Source organism: Schistocerca serialis, chromosome 4 (assembly GCF_023864345.2).
Source record: "Schistocerca serialis cubense isolate TAMUIC-IGC-003099 chromosome 4, iqSchSeri2.2, whole genome shotgun sequence".
NCBI lineage: Eukaryota > Metazoa > Arthropoda > Insecta > Orthoptera > Acrididae > Schistocerca > Schistocerca serialis.
In genome coordinates, this window is record NC_064641.1 from 106,433,337 (window position 1) to 106,459,527 (window position 26,191).

Consider the following 26,191-nt stretch of genomic DNA (forward strand, 5'->3'; position numbering starts at 1 on the left):
ATCCTGCCTCGGGGATGGATGTGTGTGATGTCCTTAGGTTAGTTAGGTTTAATTAGTTCAAGTTCCAGGCGACTGATGACCTCAGAAGTTAAGTCGCATAGTGCTCAGAGCCATTTCAAACGTTTATACCTCCATTGTTTACAAAATGTGATACTATACATGTGATGTGTTACTAAAATGAAGGAACTTGTCACTACTGAAGACAAATGTTTCAAATGGCTCTGAGCACTATGGGACTCAACATCTGAGGTCATCAGTCCCCTAGAATTTAGAACTACTTAAACCTAACTAACCTAAGGACATCACACACATCCATTCCCGAGGCATGATTCGAATCTGCGACCGTTGCAGTCGCGCGGTTCCAGACTGAAGCGCCTAGAACCGCTCGGCCACTCCGGCCGGCTACTGGAGACAGTGCCACAAGTTCATCCAAAAACATAGTAACGCTATACAGACGCATCTCATACTAACAAATGTAAATCGACCTTGATGGGGGTTTAATAAACCTTTGAAACACGTTGTGGAGATAAATAAAACGTGACTGGTAACAGTAAACTTGTTGCTTCATTTGATGTCAATAGCAGTTACGGTAAAGCCTAATGTAAAATGTTTGCATTTAAAAATAACTTGTTGTTGTCTTGTGAGGAATTTAAAAATGCGATAAGACAGAGGAGACATTTGTTAGTGCCATCACAGATTGTGACCTAGGAATGGTTTCTACTAGCTGTTGATCGCCGGTCGCAACAAAATAGTTCGCAGTTAGCAGTAGAGAAATGGTGTTGCATTCGAGTAGAGGCACGGAAGTGAGAGTGGTTTGCCTGTCTGTTGCAGGACGCGGCATGAAGTCTGGCTCTACGGCGGTGGAGGCGGCTGTGCCGGTGCCGGTGGCCGCCCCCCGCTTCTGCCCCCGGAGGCGGGAGCGGGAGCGCGCCATCGCCCCCGGTGTGGCGGCGCTGTCCGCCAAGTTCAACGCGCTGTCCGCGGGGGCGGGGGCGGCGGCGGGGGCGGCAGCGGTGGGGCCGCCGCCGGGGGTGCCTTCCGCCTCGGCCGCTGCCTCCTCTCCAGCTGCCGCCCCCGCTGCCACCCCCGCTGCGGCCGCCCCCGGGCCGCCCCCCAGCAGCTCCGTCAAGGCGGCCGTCCGCATCTTCGAGCAACAGCAACAGCAGCCGCAGAAGCAGAAGGAGAAACAGAAGCAGAAGCTGGTGGCAGGTGCGTAGTGTGTCGCTTCTAGGCGGTTAGTTGCATACCGTACGCAGTCGCCACTAAGTTAAGACTATTGCACAAGACTACAATTAAGCCTTACTCGAAGAAGTGTCTTGCAGTGGCTTTTTATCCATCAACAATCACACTCTACCACTCTAGCAACCTCCGGTTCCTGAGTACTACCTTCTTCTATGCTTTGCTTCAGACTAGTTTCAATGATACCAACAAATACTCGAATAAAGATAAGAGACGAATGGTAGTCAGCACTCGTTCCCTTCTGTACGGAGAAAACTACAAATTATTCCTCGTTGCGACTCACGCGACTAACCACTAGGAGACGAGAGTGGTTCAAATGGCTCTGAGCACTATGGGACTTGACTTTACTGAGGTCATCAGTCCCCTGGAACTTAGAACTGCTTAAACCTAACTAACCTAAAGACATCACACACATCCATGCCCGAGGCAGGATTCGAACCTGCGACCGTAGCGGTCACGCGGTTCCAAACTGACGCGCTTAGAACCGCACGGCCACACCGGCCGGCGGGAGACGAGTGTAATGCGCCACTTGCTGCTCTGTACATTCTGACGTGCAGAAATACTACTACTATTTGCTACTTCTAGAGACAAGCTCTACAGAGCCTTCTCGTGGTTTACTGCAGCACCATTGAACTTTCACTTTACGGTGACGGTTCCCGACGAATTAGCTGCTCCCTGGCAACGACCGCGCGAACCACTCGCCAACTGTCTCATGTTCATTTTATCTACTACTGTCTCCAGCTGACATTTATATACCCTTTTTTTCAGGGGCTCTTAGGAGTTTCCCGTGGCTATATTGATTCCCCCGTTTCCATTGAAGGTACTTTTAATGGCCGAAGTCTTTCCACAGCTTCGCGAACCTCCTCCCCACCTGGGTTAGCATTTCCTTCTTTTGGCCTAAGTGAGCTGGCGGTAACCATTTCCGTTGCTCACAGCGTGTTGTCGCCCCAGCAGTGACCACGGCCGCAAACGTGTAAAATTTTTGCCTCTGGTGTGCTAACCGTAGCGCTAGTTCGCTCTCCTCCTCGTTTCTCATATGCGGTGCGTCTCTCCTGTGCCGTGCCTGTTCCTTTCCACTTAATTAAGTTCCCATTATTTTCATAGCGTCCACGATGGTTTCTCTTATCAGTGACATAGGACCTCTTATACACTTATGCTCATAATTGCAGAATGTACTCAAAACTGGCACACACAAGACACTGATCTGTTAAGTCCACGGTATTGGTGATAAGCGAGAAAACCGTCCCGAAACACATGTGCTACAAAACGCCAGTGTTTCCTGCGCATGTACCCCGACATCAATATGGGATATGATCACCATGCACACGTACACAGGCCGCACAACGGGTTGGTATACTCTGGATCAGGTGGTCGAGCAGCTGCTGGGGTATAGCCTATTTTTCTTGCACCAGTGCCTGTCGGAGCTCATGAATTGTCGTAGGGGTTTGAAGACGTGCAGCGATACGTCGACCGAGAGCGTCGCAGACGTGCTCGATGGGCTTTAGGTCCGGAGAACAGGCAGGCCACTCCATTCGCCTGATATCTTCTGTTTCAAGATACTCCTCCACGATGGTAGCTCCGTGGTGCCGTGTGTTATCATCCATCAGGAGGAAGGTGGGACCCACTGCACCCCTGAAAAGGCGGACATATTGGTGCAGTGTTGTAGCCATGTACACTGCTATTACTTTTGAATTCATTCGGATTGTTAATAACAAATTTCATAAGTGAATATACATATTGTGAGACTACAGTGAAGATCTCTAGCTCTGCAGGATGATCTTTGATGAGCTCTAGCAATTATTCTGATCACACGCTTTTGTGCAATGAATACTCTTTTACTCAATGATGAGTTATCCCAGAATATGATGCCATACGAAAGCAGAGAATGAAAATAGGCGTGGTAAGCTAATTTATTGAGATGTATATCACCAAAATTTGCAATGACCCTAATAGCGTAAGTAGCTGAACTCAAACGTTTCAGCAGATCCTCAGTGTGTTTTTTCCAGTTCAACCCCTCATCAATGCATACACCTAGTAAAGCTGCGTGGTGTCCAAACCGATCTTCCTTCCAGACAAGGACAGCGTGCCAAGGCGATGTTTCGTGCAAGTACAGCCAGTGAATTAGCATAATGTATAGTGCCGGTTTTGTTTACTTTAATGTTAGAATGAAATCTGTTTCGTTTCAGCATTGTCCAGGGCCTTATGGCAATCTTCCAGCTGGAAGCTGGTAGCACAATAAAAGGAGTTTTCGCTGTTTTCCCACCGTGGCTTTCACAGAATGCGTTACAGTTAAAACGCCGCGGATGACTGCTCGATCGTGGTGTTCGCTTTAGCGTCAGTAGGGAAAACCTATTTCGCCTTATCTGAACTAGACGTTATATGACGGAAGGTCAGTGTGAGTGTGTGACGTCCGTGTAGATGGCAGCACTGCAGCCGAGACAGAAGTCGGCCGCGTCTTCTCCCGCTTTGGCTGCAGGGGAATCGCGGAAGTGGGGAGGCCGCGCATAGTCTTATTCTGCATCGGCCATCCAGAAGTGAACTACCGCCGCAATGACGCCCGCACAGGCAAACCCTGCGCTGCTGCAAGCAGGCTGTAAGTACGCGCCACAGCTGTGGCGGCGACGTATCACTAACTATGTTTATTCTCACACTCTGACTTCAACATTACAAACGACCGATATCGATTATATTTGTGCCCGCGTTAAGATTTTTTGAAATGTACACTTGCGATCCGTCCCGCGAAAAACCGTCGTGCGTTATCGATGTTCTGAAACTTTCGCTCGCTGTCGTAGTGTGTTGTGGTCGTACGCTTCCGCAGCGTCTCTCTCTCTCCCCGCACAGAAGTGCCCAGTTTTCTGCCGCATGGAAAAGGTGAGTAGCTACAATCACCGTACCTTCAGCCCCCTTTCCCAACTTGATGCACGTTATGCCGTAGCAGTTGTGGCGTGTGTACCGCGATGCTTTACACAGGCTGTAAAACAAAATCCATATTTTGAGAGGTGCTAATAACGACCAAAACAATACAAAAATGTCCACCTAAACATGGGCTATAAAATGCATACCTTAAGAGCCATGAGCATTTCATCTTTGCTGCTGTGACTTTGCCATTATAAACGACCTACAGAATGCAATTACCAGCATAATGGAAGTCTGTTATTCCACATGGGAAATGGCCGGCTCCTTGTAGAGATTCCTCACAAGTGTTGTTTCGCAGTAACAGAATGTGCTCTCATTTGTTTACTGCATTCTGTGGGACGTTCGTAACAGCAAAGAATTCGCAATAATAGAGATAGGCTTAAGAGCTGTATTTTACAACCCATATTTACAGGGTCTTTTTTTGTTGTTTTGACCCGTTCTACCGTATATCAAAATATGGAATATATTTTTCTTAACGCCTTGTATACTGAGACTAGCCCCACGAGACGGAAATGAGTTGTTCTTTCGTTTTGTGGTAATTACAGTGTAAAGCCTAGTTTACACGACGACACTAGGTTGCAGGCAACTGCGCTACCAGCCACTGCGCTTGCGCAACTCGTCGTTGAAACTAAACACTTTCGGCGTGTTCCAACTTTGGCGACACTAGTTGCATGAGTTTTGAGGTTGTGTGTGTTCGTAGAGTGTGGACAAACTGAAATATGACGTGGGGAACGGAGAATAACGTTCACTTTTTGGATATCTATGCTTTGCGTAGGTGTTTGTGGGATTTCGGTGATCGTGATTACAAAAATAAGCAACAAATTGCTGCTCCTGAGACCTTCACGTGCGATCAGGACATAGTGTGGCAATATCTGAGCTGCAGGGCAAAATTTATTGAATTAGGAGCACATATACAACTGAATTAAGAAACATACATGCAAATGTAATTCTAGCTTTTTTTTTTTTTTAAGGGATGTTGTTGACAGGAGGGAAGGCTACACAAATCGAGAAGCTAAATTCTTTATTCAATATTCATCTATTTAAAACGTCGCTGCAGTGCTCCCCATTCACATTTGTTATAATTTTGAAATATTGCCACTGTACAGAACTATCTTCAAGAGAGTAGTCTGCAAACCATTCTCTTCTTAATGCGGCCTGCTTTGAATAATTACTGCTGTTAATTTTAATAATTACTGCTGTTAATTTTAATAATTACTGCTGTTAATTTTAATAATTATTGCTGTTAATATTAATAATTATTGGTGTTAATGAAAAGCGCCATCACCAACTAAAACCGCATATTATAGCATGCCGAGTGTTCTCGATTGTAATGCACGCAATGTGATATGTAATTTCAGTTCTGGCGACAATGCTTCATGCGTTATATATCTTTATTCCTTATCGCATAATTAACTCTATTTAGAAGAAAGGTGAACAGTTCTGGCGACATTCTAAGATAATTAAAAGGACTTCTTAGATCTTTCATTATAAATTATTTCAGCAAGGAGGCAGAGCAACCGAGCTGACGTCTTTTCTTCATCCAATCACGAATCGAAACTAGTGTCTTACTTTTTTCTTATGCAGCGATTCCACGCTACAAGCTTTAACTCCATCACAGCTCGTGCGACGTACAGCTGCCAAAACTTCGCTTCCGACACGGCTAAGGAACCCACAAAACGACGAAACAAGTGTATACTGGTTTCGCCGTGTCTACAGTCAAATATGAAACCATTTGCGTGCAACACATTACACGCAACGAGTGGCGCAACCCAATGTCGTCGTGTAAACTAGGCTTAAGTAAACGAGATGGAAACCATCGTACGAGTTGCTCTTGTTTGACTTTTCCGACTCTTCGTGGTTTCCGCAACCGCGCTGCGAATCAGTGCGGAGTGTGTCACAGAGGGTGCTTTTTATTGCACAATACATTAGCGTTTCTTCCTGTTACATTCACGGATGGGGCATCTGCAGTAGCGACTGTTTGTACGTTTCTGTGCGAAGCGCTGTTTGCCCGGTTTTTAATGCGCTGTCTCTACGTCATGGACATATTGGGGGCCGAACAATATTCGTAGATTTCACCCTAGTTCCCAGAGTTCTCGCAGCAGGTTGTCACGAGGTCCTGCAGCTGAGACTGTTGAACACTTCTGTCACACTCTCTCGCCCGTCAAGTCTGTGAGGAGTCACACCGCCGTCCTTCGTACACGCCACAAGTCCGCTGTTAGGCCGACGCACGGGTCCGGTACATGGCTATACAGCCTCCCCTCTGTTGACGGGCTGACGTGGTTTCTATCGATGAATCGCGGCCTGGCATTTCCTTCGGTCCGCATCTCGGCGCTCCGCTACTGTCAAATATTTGTACGGCGCGAGTGCCTTCGGCTCTGGTTGTGTGACTCATCAGTGCTGCAGCCACGGGGCGCTGCGCTCTGCCGACTCGTGCACAGCACTGCTTTGGATTTCTCCGCATTTAGAGCCAGCTGTAGTCTTCGCACTAGGGTTGGTTCCATCGAGACCTAACTGGATATTTCTGTCATCATCATCATCATCAGTGTTCAGCCTAAAGGCAGGTTTTCACATGGTAGTTCTCCAGGCTGTCCGGTCTTCTGCCATCCTCTTCAGGTCTGCACAATTTCCTCTTCCCTTTATGTCGTCTATCATCTTGTATCTCCTTCTTACTCGGTCTTCTCCCACAAACAAATCCTTCCAAAGCATCTACTAGCAAGCACTCCCTTCTCAATGAATGTCCCAACCAGTTCTTTTTCCTTTCTCTTACAACCTTCAGCAGACATCTTCTCTCACCAAACCTTTCCAATACCTTTTCATTACTCACTCTTTCCATCCAGCTTATTCTCTCCATTCTCTTCCATATCCACATCTCAAATGCTTCTAACCTTTTTTTCATCCTCTCGTCTCAGCGTCTATGTTTCTGCCTCATATAGTGCCACACTCCAGACGAAACATTTGCCAAGCCTTTTCCTTAGTCCTTTATCTAATTTGCCACATAAGAGTCTCCTATTTCTGTTGAATGCCTCCCTCGCTATGGCAATTCGAGTTTTCACCTCCTGGTGACATCTCAAGTCTTCAGTTATTGTGCTTCCGAGGTATTTAAATTCACTTACTTGGCCAATGTTAGATTGTCCTATTTTAATATTGGACAGTCTGCGTCTTGTACTGATGACCATACTCTTTGTTTTATACTCTTTGCTTTTGCTGTGTTTATTTGCATCCCATATTCCACACAAGCTTCATTCAGATCTTTGCGCATGTTATTCACTGTCCGCTCACTTTGTGCCACTAATACCATGTCATCAGCAAATCTTATACATTCTATTCTCTTTCCACCAATACATATTCCTCTTTTCCCATCTAAGCTTTTCGCAATAATCTCTTCAAGGTATACGTTAAACAACAGTGGGGAAAGGCAACAACCGTGTCTAACACCTCGTCCAATGCTGCTTCCTTCTGACATTTCATTTCCAATCCTTATCCTTACTTTCTGGTGTAAATATAGATTCTGTATCAGTCGTCTCTCTTTCCAATCTACTCCTTTCCTCTTCAAAATATCCATCAGCTTGTTCCACTGAACTCTGTCAAAAGCCTTTTCTAAATTTATAAAAACAGCAAAGATTTCTCTACACTTTTCCATATATCTTTCCCCTACAGTTCTTAGCAGGCCAATAGCATCTCTTGTTCCTTTTCCTCTTCTAAAACCAAACTGCTCCTCTGCAGTCCCTCTATCCAGCTTGCCATATAACCTTCTATTCAACACTCTCAGCAAGACTTAAGCTGCATGATAGACTGATGGTCCAGTGCTCTTCACATTTTTTAGTATTTCTCTTTTTCTCTATTGGTATCATAACTGTTGCAGTGAAGTCCTCGGGCCATTCCCCTTTGTCGTATATCTCGTTACAGAGGTAGACTATTTCTTTTCTTGCCTTGTTTCCCAGACTCTTCAACAGTTCTGCTGGCAAATCATCTATTCCACATGCCTTCCTATTCTTAATCTCCTTTTCTACTTCTGCTTTCAAGATGGTAAATCCCTTTCCATCTTCCGGCACATATTGCTCCTCTTCAATCTTAATTTCACTTTGCATTTCATCCCTCGTATACAGACATTCAATATATTCTTGCCATCTGTTCAAAACCTCCTGTGGTTCTTCTGCTAGAGTACCACCCGCTCTTTCTATTTCCATGTTGTTCCTCTTTCTTTTACGTTCAAAAACTATCTCACTAGCCAGTCATTACACCATTTCATACTTTCCATCTCTCTCCATTTTCTCTATTTCGTCGCATTTCTGTTTCATCCATTTTTCTCTTGCTTCTTCAGTTTCTCTTCTTAATTCATTATTCAGTTTCCTGTACCTCTTTTTGCCTTCTTCAGTTTCTACACTTTTCCACTTTCTGCGCTCTTCCACCTTTTTTTACATGTTTTCTGTTATCCATTCTTTCCTGGTGCTTTGGGATACTCTAATTCCTAGTACTTCTTTGGCAGAGTCCATGAGTCCTTCCCTCATTTTTATCCACTTGTCATTAACACTTTCATCAACACTACCTCGTTGCCATTTTCCAAAAATCTGTTCTTCAGATCTGATGCCTTTACTATCTCTGAGTCTTTCTATGTTTAGTCTTTCCTTTGCTTTACCTCTACAGACTCTTTTCAACTCCACTTATATTTCTCCCATCACTAGGTTGTAGTCGGAATTTATATCCCCTCCTGGATAAGCTTTAGCATTCTTCAAACAGTCCCTAAACCTTTTTTGTATCAGGATGTAGTCCAGCTGATATCTTTCCCTATTCAAATTTGATATCCATGTGTAACGTCTTCTGTTGTAGTGTTCAAATAATGTGTTACCCACTGTTAATGAATTTTCTTTACAGAAACTAATTAGTCGTTCACCTCTCTCATTTCTGATTCCTAATCCAAATTTTCCTACTGTATCTTCATCTCTTCCTTCACCCACCACTGCATTCCAGTCCCCCATGATGATAACGCAGCCATTTCTATTTTCTTTCTCGATGTTGTTGTTGTTGTGGTCTTCAGTCCTGAGACTGGTTTGATGCAGCTCTCCATGCTACTCTATCCTGTGCAAGCTTTTTCATCTCCCAGTACCTACTGCAACCTACGTCCTTCTGAATCTGCTTAGTGTATTCATCTCTTGGCCTCCCTCTACGATTTTTACCCTCCACGCTGCCCTCCAATACTAAATTGGCGATCCCTTGATGCCTCAGAACATGTCCTACCAACCGATCCCTTCTTCTGGTCAAGTTGTGCCACAAACTTCTCTTCTCCCCAATCCTATTCAATACTTCCTGATTAGTTATGTGATCTACCCATCTAATCTTCAGCATTCTTCTGTAGCACCACATTTCGAAAGCTTCTATTCTCTTCTTGTCCAAACTATTTATCGTCCATGTTTCACTTCCATACATGGCTACACTCCATACAAATACTTTCAGAAATGACTTCCTGACACTTAAATCTATACTCGATGTTAACAAATTTCTCTTCTTCAGAAACGCTTTCCTTGCCATTGCCAGCCTACATTTTATATCCTCTCTACTTCGACCATCATCAGTTATTTTGCTCCCCAAATAGCAAAACTCCTTTACTGCTTTAAGTGTCTCATTTCCTAATCTAATTCCCTCAGCATCACCCGACTTAATTCGACTACATTCCATTATCCTTGTTTTGCTTTTGTTGATGTTCATCTTATATCCTCCTTTCAAGACACTGTCCATTCCATTCAACTGCTCTTCCAAGTCCTTTGCTGTCTCTGACAGAATTACAATGTCATCGGCGAACCTCAAAGTTTTTATTTCTTCTCCATGAATTTTAATACCTACTCCGAATTTTTCTTTTGTTTCCTTTACTGCTTGCTCAATATACAGATTGAACAACATCGGGGAGAGGCTACAACCCTGTCTTACTCCCTTCCCAACCACTGCTTCCCTTTCATGCCCCTCGACTCTTATAACTGCCATCTGGTTTCTGTACAAATTGTAAATAGCCTTTCGCTCCCTGTATTTTACCCCTGCCACCTTTAGAATTTGAAAGAGAGTATTCCAGTCAACATTGTCAAAAGCTTTCTCTAAGTCTACAAATGCTAGAAACGTAGGTTTGCCTTTCCTTAATCTTCCTTCTAAGATAAGTCGTAAGGTCAGTATTGCCTCACGTGTTCCAGTGTTTCTACGGAATCCAAACTGATCTTCCTCGAGGTTGGCTTCTACTAGTTTTTCCAATCGTCTGTATTTTCTCATAATATTCTTCCACTTCCTCATCTCTGTGCTGGCTGGTTGGCATATATACCTGTATTAATACCAAATCTTTTGAACTACCCGTCAGTCATATCATCATCAATCTATATATTGTACCTTCATTACCTTATTTTTCAACGTTTGCCCTATCAATATTCCTACTCCGTTTTCACCACTCTTGATTTCCCCTGAGTAAAAGAGTTTATAATCTCCACTTTATCGCCCTATTCTCTCCCCATCTCATTTCACACAAACCGAGGGCATCTAATCTGTTCCTTTTCATCTCCTGTTTTGCATTCTCTAGCTTTCCTGCTTGCAGAAGTGTCCTCACATTCCATGTTCCAATCCGTATCTTTCCTCCCTTCGCTGTCCCTTTCTTCCTTTCAAATATTTCTACTCTCAATGTGTTCCCCTCCCGGGATATCCGAACGAGGGGAAGTTTTAACTCCGGAATCTTTCACATGGAGAGAATGTAATGTGGTAGTTTCCCGTTACTTTCCACATAGGCAGTAGGATGTCCAGCCTAAAGTCAGCCGCTCACGATGAGTCAGACTCTGTCTGTAGCCGCCCCTCTGGGGTTCAGTCGCTACTTGTACTCTTTTTGTACCCAAAGAGAAAAGGTGCCTCTTCCGCCAGCTCCGCCGTACCGAAGTCCATCTTCTCTGCCTTCGCTGCCGTTGAGGTCTTCACCGTATCCCTGGCAAGGGGTTCTCACGAGGTACTATCACCCGGGCCAGGTGAACCAAGGTTTTTTTAACGAGGTGTTACTCCTCCCCCTCCTCCTTTCTCAACCGGGCTTGGGACCGGCTAAGGCGGAGTTGATATTTCTGTAATTTTTACTAAACAGAATTTCCTCGTGGATAACCATATTTGCAAAGAAAAAGTTGGTATTAAAATTCTGCCTCTTCCATTTGTCTTTATTTGGGCTACAGATGTTGCAGAAGCATAAATAATAAACGATTTATAATCTCCAAAGAAAAATAATCAGCGACTTGAATCATAAATTCTAATGCGGCTTTATCCCCGTCTGTACATCCTTCGGCTTGTGCTACGGCGGAATTAAATAGTCCCTTGTAAATCGTAGCTATTAAACACTTGTGATTCGATTTCATTTTTGCTTGAAATAACTACTGCCTTACAAAAGGCGGAATTTTCATTACTCCTGTTTCACAGATAGAATCTTTTATAAATTAGTTTACAATAAAATATGGTGTAGACTCCGACGGTAACTACAGTACGGAATGTCGTACTATCTTTGTGATTCGGCTGAGGACTCTGTACCAGGCAGTACGAGGTTTGGAATTTTAATAGTAGCAAATATTTCTTTACAGTTCGCACAAAATAGATACGTGTTTCAAAGTTTTACTGACCTTCAGAGTAGTCACCAGCATTGTGTATAACCCGTTACCAGCGATGTGGAAGTCGTAGGATACTCGTAGCAGTGCCAGCTGTGTTGACAGTTCGAGCGCGGTCTATTGCCCGACGAATTTCTATCAGTTCTGAAGCGAATGCCATGAAGTGTATCCTTCAGTTTAGAAATCGAGTTGAACTCACGAGGGCTTCAGTCAGGAGAGTGCAGTAGGTGGCATAGCACTTAGCAGCCCCATCAGTCAAACAAATCAGTAACAGCTTGCACTGTACGTGCCTGAGCATTGTCCTGCAAAATGATGGTCAGGTCCTGCAGAAAGTGTCATCACTTCTGTCTCTAAGCTGTTCGTAGGTAGTGTTCCAAAAATCCTTGTGGATATGTTCATCGCTGGAGTAGGAGGAGTTGGCCAACAGGAAGTTCTTTAATTCACTCTGAAACCAATCTTCATCACTTAAAAGACCTTTCATATGCTGTGGTAACTTATTGAAGATATGAGTACCCATGTATTTGACTCCTTTTTGTACTGTTAAGCTTTTATAGTCCTAATACAGCTTGTTTTTGGTTCTGGAATTATAATCAAGTTTTGCACTATTTTGTGTAAAAAGAGACACGTTGGAAATGAAAAAGGACATTTGTGAGTATATGTACAGAGAAGTAGTAGTTAGAATAACAAGTTTCTTAAAGAGGTCTCTGCATGATGATCTAGGACTGACACCAGATATAATTCTAATGACTCGTTTCTGAATTATGAAAATGTTCTCTTTGTGAGAGGAGTTTCCCCAAAAGATGATTCCATAACTCATTGGTGAATGGAAGTAGACCGAAAAAACTAATTTCTTCATTTTTAAATCGCCTATTTCTGCTATTATACGTACTGAAAATGTAGCTGAACTAAGGCGTTTCATTAAGTCTAGAGTGTGAGTTTTCCAATTTAGGTTGTGGTCAATTTGAAGACCTAAAAAATTGACACTGTATAGAGCTTTAATTTGTTTGAGTACATTATACTTACAGGGTCAGGTATTCTTTGTGAGGTACTGAACTGTATGTACTGAGTCTTGTCAAAATTCAGTGACAATCCATTTGCTGTGAACCACCCACTGATACTTACAAATATTTCATTAGCTTGTTGCTCAGATGTACTTAGGTAACTCTTCGAAAAGTAACAATCTAATGGAGTAAATATTAAGTTACTATTTCAAAATAATCAACTATTTAGTGTAACAGAAAAAACAGCTACTTTTTTTAAAGTAGCGACCTTCCATCTAGTTACATGCTATGAGTGTACAGTAGCTGCCGTAGGAAGGATACATGGCCACGTTTGTAGTTCACTTTGTGCTGTACAGTTCAGCACACAGGGCTACAACAGCAACGACTCTCACCCGGCACGACCTCGAGAAGAACCGGACACGGCATCACAGCTGCAGGTGACGTCATCACGTCCCGCTCAATCTCCGCGCCGCAATTCGTCAATCGTAGTGGCTCGCGAATGGAGGCGTGTCAATCTCTTGGCAACGTTTCCAGTGGCTGAGAGATCTCGAGAACTTGTTGTCAAGGTTCAAATGGCTCTGAGCACTATGGGACTCAACTGCTGAGGTTATTAGTCCCCTAGAACTTAGAACTAGTTAAACCTAACTAACCTAAGGACATCACAAACATCCATGCCCGAGGCAGGATTCGAACCTGCGACCGTAGCGGTCTTGCGGTTCCAGACTGCAGCGCCTTTAACCGCACGGCCACTTCGGCCGGCTGTTGTCAAGGGCAACAGTCTATAACGCCGTCTGAATCGAGGCGCAGTAGGTCAGGGCAGCGCGCGCAATGTGAGGTCTTGCGTTATATTGTTGAAAGATGACGTCGAGGAGACCGTGAAGACGAGGTTCAGGCGCCAGAGTTACCGCGTCAAAAATGTCACAGGTGTTGTCCAGATTACCAGCTAAGCGAACCAGAGGTGGTCTGGCGAGCCCAGACTTCACTGCAGAGTGAATTCACTCCGGAAACAATTCTATTGTCTGTGGCTGAGCCATTTTCCGGAAACATCCTTTATTCCAGGACTCTTAGTCCATCGACGTGTGCAGGAGGACTTGCGTGTATTTTATGTAAAACATTATCGGTTTTCTTCCCTCATCAATTCGGGATAAAATCTCGAGCTTTCGACGATAGCCTCCATCGTCATCGTCAGGAGCAACTGACTGTCTTCACTGTTGGTGTGGTGGCCTTATATAGCCCGTGGACGGCTTCTGATTGGTCGGCTTGTGGAAGGTCTGCTGTCGCAGACTGTGTCAATGTCTGTGCTGGAGGCACCACAGCTTCCATGGCAACCTAAACAGTTAAATGAATGTCTCTGCTGCCTCTCTGCATCAAGTGCTCGTTTCCATGCACCGCTCACATAATATCCGCTATCTCGGTTAAACTTCTTCTCGCTCATTCTTATTTCAATAGCCTCCTTAATAACAGAATTCCAGTATGTAGAGCCATGGAACAACATTTTTGTTTCATCAAACAATATTTTGTTAGTGGGGCTGTGCTCCGCAATTGCCGATTTCTATAGTTCTCTATTTTTAATATGTCGTTGGCGTCCTGCACAGCGGTCGGAAAAGGTACGAATGGTCTGACCTATACAATTTCTTCCACACTCACAGGGTATATTATAAATTCCAGGGACCATGAGGTCGGGACTGTCCTTAACAGGGCGTAATATTCCCTTAATTTTCTTATGAGAACGAAAAATCGGTCTTATACCCAGTCTACCCAAGAGTCTTCCTATTTTACTGGATACAGCGCCACAAAAAGGAAGAATCGCAATAGGTGGTTCATCGGAGAACGCTGCCTTTATATCGTGTGCACCACAGCCATTCTTTCGGAACACGTACTTCAGTTTGTTGATTTCGGACTTCAAGTGGTCCTCATCAGAAATACATTTTGCTCTATATACCAACGTGTTCAAAACGGCTGTCTCCTGAACAGGATGATGGAAACTCTGTGCATTAAGCCGGCCGATGTGGCCGAGCGGTTCTAGGCGCTTAAGTCTGGAACCGCGCGACCGCTACGGTCGCGGGTTCGAATCGTGCCTCGGGCATGGATGTGTGTGATGTGCTTAGGTTAGTTAGGTTTAAGTAGTTCTAAGTTCTAGGGGACTGATGATCTCAGAAGTTAAGTCCCATAGTGCTCAGAGCCATTTGAACCAGCACAGTGACAAATTTAGTCTCTAAAAGTTACCTGTCTTTTGTTAAGGTGAGGGTCGTCTTTTTCCATATCCGTGAAGGATTTCGTCCGTGTTCAGAGCTACAGGACACGATGGCCGGACGGATGAATAAACGGCGTCCTGTTGCGTTTTTCAGACTACAGCTGGTTCTCGCTTCTCGTCGCCTGCAGCAGGGACACACGCCTGCACAGGTCTGAGAGAGGCGCTGCAGAGCGCGCGCATGCGCAGTGTAGGGGCGTGGCCGCCGCTGTCAGCGGGCACAATGCCTCCTCCGGCTGCCCGCCACGCCCCTCTGTCCCTCGCGGCTCTTCAGCGTTGGCAATAAAAACCGTCGCGACAAGCGGAAGCTACAAGACGCAACTTTGCTTGTCTCTATCAACGCCTACCACCAGACAGGCGAGGTACCAGCGCAGCCTTCGGCCTCAGGTCGAGAATCGCCCCCGCACCCACACCTGTACTCCGCGAGGCGGCGAACAATTCTGCTACCACCGGCATTTCCCCCTCTCTCCTTTCCGTTGACGAGCAGTGTGTGGCTTTGAATGACTCCGTGAAGTCACCTTTCAACAAGATAACGTGAGACCCCACGTTGCGCGCGCTGCCCTGACCTACTGCTCCTCGATACAGACGGCGTTATAGACTGTTTCCCTGGACAGCAAGCTCTCGAGATTTCTCGGCCACCGGAAACGTTGCCAAGAGATTCACGCGCCACTACTCGCGAGCCATTAAAATTGACGAATTGCGGCGCGGAGATTGAGCGGCACGTAATGACGTCACCCGCAGCTGTGATGCCGAGTTCGGCTCTTCTGGAGCCCCTGCCGGCTGAGAGCCGCTGCTGCTGCAGACCTACGTGCTCAGCTGTGCTCCCTGTACAGCACAAAGTCAACTACAAACGTGGCCACGTATCCTTCCTACTGTAGCTACTGTAAACGCACAGCAGGTAACTAAATGGGATGTCGCTATTTTCAAAAAAATAGTTATTTCTATTACGCTAAATAGCTGCTGGTTATCTTGAATTGGTAGCTTTATATTTACTCCATTAGGCTGGTACTTTTCGAACAGTTAACCTACATCTCTGTCAGAAGAGGCTTATTTACATTGCACTACTATTTGTAATGAAGTGTTTACAATGAACACATGTACCTGCCGCTCAGGTGAGAAAAAATTTTCAGTCTTTGAATCTACATAGTCAGATAATTTGACATGTAATAAGATATGTAATAAGGGACGTTTTTAATTTCCTTCTGAACTAGGAATGAGTGCCAATTTACTCGCTTAATGTTTGAGGAAAGCTTTGTTGCAGAGTACTTAACAATCGTAGACAAGAAGACAAACAGATTCAAGAAAATTGTTTTTGTAGCTTGTGATCAGCAACAGAAAAAAATTAAGAAGTAAATATACTGGGAAGTGGGTGAACGAATTCCAATATCGAAACTTCCTGGCAGATTAAAACTGTGTGCCGGACCGAGACTCGAACTCGGGACCTTTGCCTTTCGCGGGCAAGTGCTCTACCAACTGAGCTACCCAAGCACGAATCACGAGCCGTTCTCGCAGCTTTACTTCTGCCAGTACCTTATCTCCTACCTTCCAAACTTTACAGAAGCTCTCCCGCGAACCCGAGTTCGAGTCTCGGTCCTGTATGTAGTTTTAATCTGCCAGGAAGTTTCACATCAGCGCACACTCCGCTGCAGAGTGAAAATCTCATTCCGGAATTCCAATATCCTTAAAAAGGTTTCTGGAAGATGTACGGTTAACTATTGAACACAATATTAATGCTATCCGCTTATGCTGAATAAGCACTCCGCTGTATTTATTTTAGGTGCTCCGTTCCAGCAGGTAATTCCCTAACTCGAGTGGACTGAAAACTGACAAAGTTAATCCACGCCCTTGTTGTCAGGTCAACAAAATAACAAATGTCTGTAAACATTTGCTGAACGCTTTTCTGGATTATTTTATTTGAATTTTGACTCTCTTGAACTTTTTAATCCAGTCTGATCGCAAAGAATTTCACTCATAGCGTTTCACTATTGTCCACTTCTTGTGCTTGGTCTCTTTTGCCTGTTTGAAGTCGCGTAATATGTGACACTCTGATATTAAAAGTGGCACTGTTAGCCGCGACCCACTGTAGGGCTAAATAAATAAAATGTAAAAGTCGTGTGACTAGGGCCTCCCGTCGGGTAGACCGTTCGCCAGGTGAAAGTTTTTCGATTTGACGCCACTTCGGCGGCTTGCGCGTCGATGGGGATGAAATGATGATGATGATTAGGACAACACAACGCCCACTCTCTGAGCGGGGAAAATCTCCGACCCAGCCTGGAATTGAACCCGTGCCCTTAGGATTGACATTCTGTCGCGCTGACCACTCAGCTACCGGGAATAGTACGCCTGGTCTGTGCGCCTGTATCGTCAGCAAACTGCCGCTTCGCCTTTCCCCGTTTCGCTACGGGTTCGACACTGTTGAACTGGTTGAGGTCGACTTTACTACAGTGGTTCTGGCAGCTGCTGGTCGAATGCCGTTCCTGATGACGTCAGTAGCCCTAATCCCCCGGGACACAATCTCTGTACCCTGTGTGTATGCGTCTAGAGTAAATCTCAGATTCAAGTGAGAGAAAGTTTTTCGAACCATAGTGAAGCTGAATGCGGGTGCCAGCCCAGTATTCACCTAGTCGGATGTGGGAGACCGCTGACTGGTTGGCTCCCAGCTCTTGTCTTCAACGCGCGAAGCAGATTCGATTCGGACCTGCCTCGTCTCACCGAATCTCGGACGTGGGGTGTTAACGCACACCGCTATCTGAGAGGGTCTCCGAGTCGCCAGAAATGATTGTTCTTCTTTTCATCGTCCTTTAAAGCTACTAGAAAATCATTTATGTAGGTGAAAACAAGAACTGGCCCTGTATTGATCCTTGTGGAGCTCCACATGTTAGGTTTCCTCATTGTGAAGTTCGTTTCATGCTGTGACACAGTCTCATAGTGTGACACTATGCTTTCTGTTACGAAGATAACATTCGTGTATGCAATAGGGATACCATTAATCCCATAACATTTTGGTGTGTCAAGTACAACTTGGTGACTCTGAACTATGGGGCAGACTCCGGCCCTGCAGGTACCGGCTTCAGTCCCGCATAGGGGCGGTGATTGTCCCTCCCGCCAGACGGACCTAGGTCCATTCTACCTGCTGACAAAAGAGCAACGTTGCTCTTTCCTGGGGTGCAGAAGGTGGCCGGGGTGGTGGGCCCACACCCTCACCCTCCTTGTGCTATGGAGAACAAAGGCCACAGGCTTGCGTCACAGACTTCATCTTTACCTTAAACTAGAACTTTGCCGTCCACACAAACAAAGGCTTTCGCACGATTACAGAATATACCAACAGGATAACTTAGTTCTTTAAGCAATTCATTTGTTAGATCATGTAGTGCTTTCCGTATGAAGAATCCTTTACGAAAGCCGAGCAAGTTCTCCTCATTTAAATGGATATGTATACCACATCTACATCTTAGCTACGTCACGGTGTGTGACGGAGAGTACTTCTTTCTTCACCCTCCCCGCCCCCTCCCCCATCTCCGCCGCCCCTCCCCCTCTGTTCCATTCACGAATTCTGCGTGGGGCGAACGACGGTCGATAAACTTTTGTGTGAGCTCTGATTCTCTTCTCGTGGCCATTCCGCGAGACTTACGTAGGAGGAAGTGGTATGTTTGATGAATCTTTTTGGAACGTACGCGCTCAGACTTTCAACAATAGACCACTCGGTGAGTGACGGACAACGCCTGTCTTATAGCGCCTGCCACTGGAGTTCGTTGAGCATCTAGCGCCGACTAAACGATCCCACGACGAAACACCCCACTTTTCACTGTATCTTCTGTTATTCATCCAGTCTGGTGATACCGAGTCCTAAATTAATGAACAATACTCAGGGGTCGGTCTTGTGTAGGCGCATAAAATTTCCTTACACCTATATCTACATGACAATCTGCAATTCACAATTAAGTGCCTCACAAAGGGTTCATCGAACCGCCTTCATGCTATATAATTCTCTACCGGTCCACTCTCGAACAGAGCGCGGGAAAAGCCAACACCTAAATATCTCCGTGCGAGCTCTGATTTCTCTTATTTTATGACGATGCTCATTTCTTCCTATGTAGACGGGCATCAACAAAATATTTTTCCATTCGGGGGAGCACGATGGAGATTGAAATTTCGTAAAAACGTTTTATCACATCGAAGAACGCGCGTGTTTCAGTAACTGCCACCCCACCTCGCGTATCACGTACGTGACGCTCTCTCCCCTATTTTGAAATAGCACAAAACGAGCTGCATTTCTTTGAACTTTTTCGGTGTTCTTCCTCAATCTCATCTGCTAAGGATCCCATACCGCTCAGTAGTACTCTATCAGAGGGCAAGCGTAGTGTAGGCAATCTATTTACTAGACCTGTCGCGTCTTCTAAGTGTTCCGTCAGTAAAACGATAAAAGACACTGCTTGGTTTCCCTTCCCCAAATATTTCTTACGTGATCGTTCCGATCTAAGTTCATAATTGTACCCCCAGGTATTTAGTAGAATTGACAGCCTTCAGATTTGTGTGATTTCTCGTGTAACCGAAATTTAGCTATTTCTTTTACTGCTCATTTGGATGACCTCACTTTTTTCATTATTTAGATTTTGGTTCAAATGGCTCTGAGCACTATGGGACTCAACTGCTGAGGTCATTAGTCCCCTAGAACTTAGAACTAGTTAAACCTAACTAACCTAAGGACATCACAAACATCCATGCCCGAAGCAGGATTCGAACCTGCGACCGTAGCGGTCTTGCGGTTCCAGACTGCAGCGCCTTTAACCGCACGGCCACTTCGGCCGGCTTATTTAGATTTAACTGACGCTTTTCGCACCATACAAGCATCGTGTTTAAATTATGTTGTAACTGGTTTCGTTCTTGTGATGACGTAATGATATGGTAAACGACATCACCATCTGCTAACAATCTGAGGGGACTGTTCAAATGGTCTTCTAAATCGGTTTTGTAGTTTAGAAACAGCTAGGGTTGCCAACATTTTATTGGTAAAATAAAAGATCGAGAAGGAAACCTACAAAATAAACATTTCAAATAGTATTTTTTGTATAAAGAACAGTTTGCATCTTTATTTTATAATATTGCTTGTGTTTATTAACAGTCTTTACTTCTTTTTGCAAAGATTCATTCGATTTTGCATATATAAAGCATTATATACATCTAAAATTAAAATTCACTGCAAATTGCACTTCTGCTTTTATAAGCTTGGGGGTATATTTATTGCGCAATTCGGTTTATTTTCGGTTCATTAGGGAAAAAATACTTTTTGCCTTAGCGTTTGAACAAGGAATAATTCTTAATACAAACCTAGCTACTTTTAGGAAATCTGGAAACTGAAAATTTTTGGCACTCAAGGTACAAAAAACATTAAGCCATCTTCTGTTTGCATTCCATACCACGCAAAAGCCTTGATTCAAAATATCTTCTGCATTACAACGTTCAGCATACAAAAAATCTTCAACTACATCATCTAAGCAAAATGTGTCAATTACTTCTTGAAAATGCTTAAATTTTAGTTTGGACCACAGACAAAGAGGCATCCAAGATTGTAGTGCAATTGGAAAATGTTCTTCAAATTTGAAATTCTTGACTAAGTATGTTTTCAATTAGATTTAAAAGTTAATAAGACTATCTTCAAGGCGTTTTCTGAAACAATTAACTTATTAAAAACTCAATTTGCTCTACTACCAAAATATTTCATTCCTTGCTCATTTTCACTAATCAGAGTATTGGCTGCATCAAAAGTTTCTGCTATACTAAAATCAGAGCATTAAAAAGAGAGAGAACATTCTAAAAAAGCTGCACGAACATGAGAAAACGTTAAATAAATGTCCGATGTTAACTGTCTTTTAGTGCCCTCCGAATCATTTAAAAATAACTTCAGAGCTTCTTCTCATGTAATTTTTAATGAGTTCCCAGTTTGTAATGATTCTGACAACTGCTCGTGTTAAAGAAAGTCATCTAGTTGGTAAACGTAGGAGAATTTCAATTAATTCTACATCTACAAATTCAAATTCAAAAAAGGACTTTAAAACTTCCCTTCGCTTTGCAAAAACGGATAAGTGACCATACAGTTTTAGAAACGGTTTATTTGATCACCACGGGGGTAGAGATAGTAGGGAAAGCCGTGGCGTGTCAGGCGACAGAAATTGTTTTAACGACCATTGCAAAAGTTATAGAAATACGAAAGGAATTCGGAATGATATGGGCCACGGGATCTGACCAAAAACTAGCCAAAAATAGGGGATTTCGCGGGAAATAGGGGAGAGTTGGCAGCCCTAGAAACAGCAGGGAACGCCAGACATCACTTCTGTTTCTCTCGATGACTTTCCGTCAGTTGCTAAGAACTTTGGCCTTGCTGAAAGGAGCGAGCAAGGTGGCGCAGTGGCTAGCACACTGGACTCGCATTCGGGAGGACGACGGTTCAATCCCGCGTCCGGCCATCCTGATTTAGGTTTTCCGTGATTTCCCTAAATCGCTCCAGGCAAATGCCGGGATGGTTCCTTTGGAAGGGCACGGCCCACTCCCTCCCCCATCCTTCCCTAATCCGATGAGACTGATGACCTCGCTGTCTGGTCTCTTCCCCCAACCCACCCTTGCTGAAAGGAAATAACGAATCCAGTTGCGCAATTGGAATGATACTTCATAGGCACGCAGTTCGATTAGAAGCCGCTTGTGAGGAACAGTGTCAAAAGGCTTCTGGAAATTTAGAAATATGCAATAGTTGTGTTTCAGAAGAACTATGTTTCCTGGATTCGTGCAATTTGTCGGTAGGTGGTTTTCTTTGACGTAACCTAAAGATTCTCCCAATGAGTCCCAGCCTGCCATCGGCTTTGCCTACAGTTAGTCTTACATAACTATTCCACTTAAGGTCGGCCCAGGTTGTTATTCCTGGGTATCTCACAGTAATTACTGTTTATAGTAATTCGTTGCGAGCAGTGCAAGAGGACATCAGTATAGGTCTTCGCCTTTTTATGCGCAATACTTTACGTTTATTTACGTTTGGGGTCACCTGGCAGCTCTCGGGCCAATCACCGCTACTCTGCTCGTCTTCTTGTGCTTCGCTATTTTCCTGTGGCGCTGCAACAACGGTGTTGTCCGCAGGAAACTTCATCGGGCTGCCGACGCTATCCGCTTCATCATTACTGTACACGAGACCCAAACGCCGGATGACGTTTGAAAATTGAATACTGCACAGAATGATGTAGGTAAAAGAGGTAAAAAATTGACTCACATGCTTGAAATGAAATGAGATGGGGTTTAATTGAATACAAAAAAGGGTGCAAGATGACCAACAAATGGCACTTCATATGATGCATAAGCAATAATTAGCCTAACAGTATTGATTTTTAGCAAAGACGTTGGTCTTCATAACAAATGCTCAACATGTCGGCTGTCATTCCTCAAGAATACCTGTATTAGAGGGACAATGTTGTGAAGAACACTGTACAGAGTAAAAATATGTATGGTGAGGAATTGCTGTCGGACGTTGTCCTTCAGCATCCCTAATGTGGTTGGGAATGCACCTGTGGTCTAGGGGATGCCGGCACGGTAGCTCAGCATGTTCAGTCAGAGGGCTGCGTGCTCTCTGTAATAAAAAACTGAATCAAGGAATCAACGATGAACGTGAACGGATGTCTTGTGATGTATGCGCAGACCAAACGCAACGAACTATATCGAACAAAAAAAAAAAAAGGGGTAGCGCCTTTGATTAGTAATCAAAATGTCCTTGGTCCCTGGTTCCATACCCACCACTCCTAGATTTAGCAGCTGAAGGCTTCCGGCATAAGAAGTCACCCTCATTTGCCAATGACCTTGTCCCCCCAGAGGGTTTGCTTGGCTACCATGTGGTCCCAGCCTTTGCAGTATTTCTCCGTTTTCTGTGCTGCATATCTATCCTTCTGCTATTCTTTCTCCTCTCCCTTGGGGAACATTTCTGGGATACTTTTTGGAAATGTGTTCTGAGGTTTTAATAGCCTGACATTAGTACAGCCCCTCATTGGTTTTTTCATTCTTTCTTCGTTCTCTATCTCAAATCCTTCTCCACTTCGGCATTTCAGGTTCCTCTAGGTGTTTTCTTCTGCCCTGTGCGCACCTGCAGGCCAGTCCATGCATTTGATGCATAACAGGTGACTGGGTACCATGTAATTCCCAGCCCCAGGTGGACAGGTAGGGTTCGCACATACTCCCTGGTTCAGGCTAGGCCCAGGGAGAGGTGATTGTATTTGAATACGCATGCCTTTACCAGTTTCTTTGGCACTTCAGTGTAAAATAAGGAATAAAACCAGTTTTCTTGTTGAATAAACATTTGTGATGATGATAATAAATATACTTAAAACAAATAACAATAACACAAAATTAGTAAATGGAAGATTATATCGCACAATGTTTGAAATGATGCAATTGCTGGCTATCATAGAGATTGTTCTTTTAACTTAGTCGAGTAATAATACTTTAGACTGTTAATATCACAAGATACATTTCCTGCAACTTCACCTTTTTAAGCTAAGATGTGTGTATGCAGTTCATTTGTAGTCACTGTTGCTGCATTTTCTGTGCAGCCCGTAACGGCATGGTGCATGTGCCGGGTGATTGCAGCGCAGAACTGCTGCGTGTGATTGCGAGCCTGCGCTCATCGGCCACCACCCGCAGTGTTCTGCTGCTCCGGGACCCTGGCAGCACTGCTACTGCCACCACCATTGGACCGGCTCCCTGTGCTGGCAGCATCAGCGGCCGCCGTCGCGTCAGGCCTCGCTTCGAGGTCGCCTCTGCCGCTTCTGTGAGTAGTGATCCTTCCTAATACAACAGTACCGGTTGCTGAGTCAAAGACTGTATTACTTCTTTTCACTTCAGAGATATAATTGTGTACTCTCTTTCACTGACAAGTTTTAGGAAGTGCACAATAAAAGGTTGTGCTCGGGTAGCTCGATTGGTAGATCAATTGCCTGCAAAAGGCAAAGGCCCCAGCTTTGATTCTCGGTCCAACACACCATTTTAATCTGCCATAAAGTTTGATATCTGTGCACAATCCACTGCAGAGTGAAAATTTCATTCTGAAAATAAAAGATTTAATTGATAACAGGAACTGGCAGATTAAAAACTGTCTGTTTTTTTACAAAAGTTATTATTCATTTCAAACCAGTGTAAATACTCTTAGTTTAGGAATGTCCTGTATGCCGCAGTGCAACACTGAACACTTAACATTGAAATTTTAAAACCAGAATGCAGCACAAATAATTAGCCCCAAGCACTGTAGCAAGTGCAGCTGACCAATGACGAAAATTGGCTCTAATCCTCTACTCGTCCTCAGAGGGATGCTGGTACGTGGCAGACTTCCCACAAGTAGCACAAAGGGACTCACCACAGTTACCATCACTGTCTCATTCAACCCATGTCATTTTCAAGTTAAAAACTTGAGGTTTCAAAGATAATGAATATCTTCTTTCTCAGGATCTGACTGACTGCCAGGACCAAAGTATGTCTTAGATAGCTGTGGTCTGGCTTGCTATTGCTGCATTGATTTCATGTGGGACAGAGCTAGAAAATGTGGGATATAGGTAGTGAAGATGGTACAGCATCCACATCCTTCAGAGCCAGATTCACAGGGCAGGAGGAGGATGGAGACTGCCCTCAGAACAACCACATTGGTTTGAAATGTGGTTTCTCCTTTTCATTCTTTACAAATGTTCCATTTCTAGCAGGTTCTCACATATTTGCACTTGAAATCCCATACAATGCCAACAGCAGTGATAGGTCAAACTCATACTATAGAAGAAACACATCTGTCCTGGCAGGCAGCCATTTCGAAGGTGGTGGTCTCATAGTAGTTGTTGTCATCTTGGATAGCTCAAGTTTTAAGTAGGACATGATGGAACCCAAATACTGAGAAAATTTTGTACATGAATGATACTGCAAAAAACTGTGAAGCTATAAAATGGCAACATGATTTGTCTATGAAAAATTATAGTTAGTTTTGGATTATAATCTACCACATTGGTGCAAAATCCAGTGACTGGGAACTGTAATGTGCATTATTCTCCTCACTTTCCAAATGATATTTGTCATCTACTGCCAGTGTGGGTTGGCTAGCTCCAAGCACCAGTGCAGTGCTCTGCTCTTTATCTAGTGTTGTTTCCATATAGGTTGATGAGGTCCAAAGTCAATTTAGCAGAGTTATGAGATGTACAGGTCTCTTACTTAGTTAGGTGTGTTTATTGGCCCTTCGCTACATAAAATCCACCACAGGTGCACATTTTTAACAGGTACAGTTGCCATGTTGTCTTTCATTATTGTAAAACATGATTTTATTGAAACTGTTCTCATTATGCTAAATATAATGACAAAGGTAACAGTTCATCCTCAGAGCTTAGAAAGAAAGCACTGTTTATTCTTAAATATAAAATTTAAAACTGCATGGATGTAAAAATAATGTACTTGCTACCAAGGTAATTTCAGACTACCTGGTATGTACATTTGTCACCTTAAACAAACTGCCACTCCTGCTTGAGTCATTTTTATAGGAATGGGACTAAACTATTCGTAGAAGGCACAGACGCATGTTCAGTTTCACACATGCATGAAACTGATATATTGTAACTATAAATCTGAAAACAATATTATGAAAGGATAGACTGCTGCTCACCAAATAGGGGAGATGCTGAGTCACAGACAGGCACAAGAAAAAGACTGCTAAACATGTGGGTGCGAGCAATTGCCAAGTTGGCAGTGGTCATGTGTGTGTAAGTTGTGCTTGTGTGTCTGCCAAGTTGCACTCGTTCGCATTCCAGTCTTGGACTGAGACAGTGGTCATGTGGACTAAGTTATGCTTGCATGAATGTATGTGTGTGTCTTCTACTTTAAAGAAGGCCTTTTGGCCTAAAGGTCACGTCTTAAGCAGTCCTTTTGGTGTGCCAGTCTGCGACTCAACATCTCCACTGTGTGCTGCATAGCAATCTATCCTTTTCAAAATATTGTCATTATTCTTCCATCCTGGATTTTCCATTGTTTGTATCAATCTAAAAATAATGACATAAAAAACATTTTCTGTGAACTTTGAGAAAAATTAATATAACCCTGCCATATAGAGATCACTTAAAAGAAAACAGTATATATGCATGTTTATATATTACAAAAATCAAAACACTTACGTGTACTTCAGT

The 26,191-nt window shown here is 44.0% G+C and overlaps 1 protein-coding gene and 1 long non-coding RNA gene across 2 annotated transcripts in view; both read left to right on the forward strand.

Moving 5' to 3' along the window:
- LOC126475001 (uncharacterized) overlaps nucleotides 1-978 on the forward strand; it is a 388,440-nt gene extending 387,462 nt beyond the window's left edge. Inside the window, exon 4 of the long non-coding RNA XR_007586635.1 lies at nucleotides 832-978. This is a non-coding gene — a long non-coding RNA (uncharacterized LOC126475001). The remainder of the gene's footprint in view (nucleotides 1-831) is intronic.
- Nucleotides 979-1,085: 107 nt separating this feature from the next.
- The window catches only part of LOC126473664 (serine-rich adhesin for platelets-like), a 186,887-nt gene continuing 161,781 nt past the window's right edge, over nucleotides 1,086-26,191 (forward strand). The window contains exons 1-2 of the mRNA XM_050100896.1: nucleotides 1,086-1,209; nucleotides 23,594-23,811. Of these exons, the coding sequence (XP_049956853.1) occupies nucleotides 23,605-23,811 (207 nt within the window). The 5' untranslated portion in view covers nucleotides 1,086-1,209; nucleotides 23,594-23,604. The remainder of the gene's footprint in view (nucleotides 1,210-23,593; nucleotides 23,812-26,191) is intronic.